The sequence below is a fragment of the Orycteropus afer genome, unplaced genomic scaffold, assembly GCF_000298275.1.
Source record: "Orycteropus afer afer isolate SDZICR_OR568_19922 unplaced genomic scaffold, OryAfe1.0 scaffold00325, whole genome shotgun sequence".
NCBI classification, from domain to species: domain Eukaryota; kingdom Metazoa; phylum Chordata; class Mammalia; order Tubulidentata; family Orycteropodidae; genus Orycteropus; species Orycteropus afer.
Genome location: NW_006921912.1, coordinates 3,363,985 through 3,365,962, shown reverse-complemented (window position 1 = coordinate 3,365,962; position 1,978 = coordinate 3,363,985). Strand labels below are relative to the sequence as shown.

Genomic DNA, 1,978 nt, shown 5'->3' with positions numbered 1-1,978 from the left:
TAGTAACACTGTAGATGAATGATTCTGAAATCCACCAAAGTCTACATTTTCACAACAAATCTTCACAGCAATTCCAGATATTCCCAGTTAACAATTTAACAATCTTATCATTTCTGGTTTTATCCTCATTTGACTTTCCTACAACAAATTCATAATTTTGTTTTCTTCTTATTATTACTCTCTATCACAGAAAAGATAAAGGACAGATCCTTCTACTTTATTGTCTTTTTTCCTGAAGTGATATATATATATATAATGAACTTAATTTTCCTTACTGTTTTAGTCAATGGCATTTCATTTGTCACTTGTTATTATTTTCTCCATGACTTTATCCATTGTGTGTCCTTACTAGGATTTGGAAACTATAACTATCAGGTCTTCTATTTAGGTGAACATCCTTCTCTTCAAAGTCTTCCTCATTGCATCATGGACATCTTTGTTTCTTAAACTATAGATGAAAGGATTCAGCATTGGCCCCACAATGGTATAAAAAATTGTGACTACTTTATCTTGATCCAAAAACTCTGAAGAAGATGACCTAAGATACATGAATCCACCAGATCCAAAGAAAAGAGAAACAGAAATAACGTGGGAGCTGCAAGTCCTGAAGGCTTTGGACCTTCCTTCTGTGAAATGAATGCAGAAGATTTTGTAAAGAATAAAAGTGTAAGAGACGAAGATGGTGACACTAGGTACTATTGCATTTGTTCCCACTACAAAGAAAACTATTAGCTCACTGATATAGGTGTTTGTACAGGAGAGGTGGAAAAGGGGTGGTAAATCACAAGTGAAATGATTGATGATATTGCCATCACAGAAAACGAGTCTCAGCAGGGACACCATGTGAGCCATGGCACCAACAAAACCCACCACATATGCACCAGCCATCAGCCTGAGGCAGACCTGAGGGGACATAATGACCCTGTAAAATAAGGGCTTGCAGATGGCCATGTATCTGTCATAAGCCATTGATGTTAAAACAAAACACTCACCAATAGAAAACAATGTGAAGAAATAAATCTGGGTCATGCACTCTGCATGTTGTTGTTGTTGTTGTTGTTGTTGTTTGCCATCGAGTCGGCCCCGACTCATAGCGACCCCTCCTTGGGTTTCCGAGGCAGTATCACTACGGAAGTAGGATTGCCCAACCTTCCTTCCGAAGAGTGGCTGGTGGGTTTGAACCGCCAGCCTTCTGGTTAGCAGTCAAGTGCCTTAGCCACTATGCTACCAGAGCTCCCTGCACTCTGCATAAGTGATGATATTCCTTTTTACAAAAGTCATCAGCATTCTGGGGCTTATGACACAAGAGTAGCAGAGATCAATGAAGGAAAGGTTGAACAGAAAGTAGTACATGGGAACGTGAAGGTGAGGATTCAGTCTAATTAGAACAAGCAAGCCAATGTTTCCCACCACAGTGACCACATAAATTCCAAAGAAAAGGAGAAAGAGAGGCAGCTGAAGCTCTGGCTGAGTAGCAGAGATCAATGAAGGAAAGGTTGAACAGAAAGTAGTACATGGGAACGTGAAGGTGAGGATTTAGTCTAATTAGAACAAGCAAGCCAATGTTTCCCACCACAGTGATCACATAAATTCCAAAGAAAAGGAGAAAGAGAGGCAGCTGAAGCTCTGGCTGCTGTGTTAAACCCAGCAGGATAAACTCAGTCACCGAGGAGTCATTTCCTGAGGCCATTCTTCTTTAGGACATATCTGTGGGAACAGGACAAAAGAATAGCATTACTATGTGTACCCAGTACCAAAGAAAAATATTCTGTTATCCCAAACCAAAACCAAACCAAACTCATTGTCATTGAGTTGAATTTGGTTAAGCTAAATGCCTTAACCTCTACACCATTAGAACTCCTTTGTATGATCCCACTTATAGGAACTATCTAAAATAGGCTAATTCATCAAGGTAAAAGAAGATTGGTGGTTTCCAGGAGCTACAGGGAGGAAGAAATAGGTAATGCAACACGCAACG

The 1,978-nt window shown here is 39.8% G+C and overlaps 1 protein-coding gene across 1 annotated transcript; it reads right to left on the bottom strand.

The window, feature by feature from the left end:
* Window positions 1-384: 384 nt before the first annotated feature.
* LOC122151181 (olfactory receptor 145-like) lies at window positions 385-1,745 on the bottom strand. Its single transcript, XM_042782447.1, has 3 exons — window positions 1,565-1,745; window positions 1,251-1,401; window positions 385-1,040 (listed from the first exon to the last, which is right to left on the bottom strand). Exons 1-3 carry the CDS (start codon window positions 1,688-1,690, stop codon window positions 385-387), a joined length of 933 nt encoding a protein of 310 aa, XP_042638381.1. The 5' UTR covers window positions 1,691-1,745.
* Between the last annotated feature and the right edge of the window lie 233 nt (window positions 1,746-1,978).

Coding starts and splice junctions, on each gene's coding strand:
- LOC122151181 (XM_042782447.1), bottom strand. CDS start 1,690: ATGGCCTCAGGAAATGACTCCTCGGTGACTGAGTTTATCCTGCTGGGT. Junction 1,402..1,564: donor TGATCACTGTGGTGGGAAAC/ATTGGCTTGCTT, acceptor GTGGTGGGAAAC/ATTGGCTTGCTTGTTCTAAT. Junction 1,041..1,250: donor AAAAAGGAATATCATCACTT/ATGCAGAGTGCA, acceptor AACAACAACAAC/ATGCAGAGTGCATGACCCAG.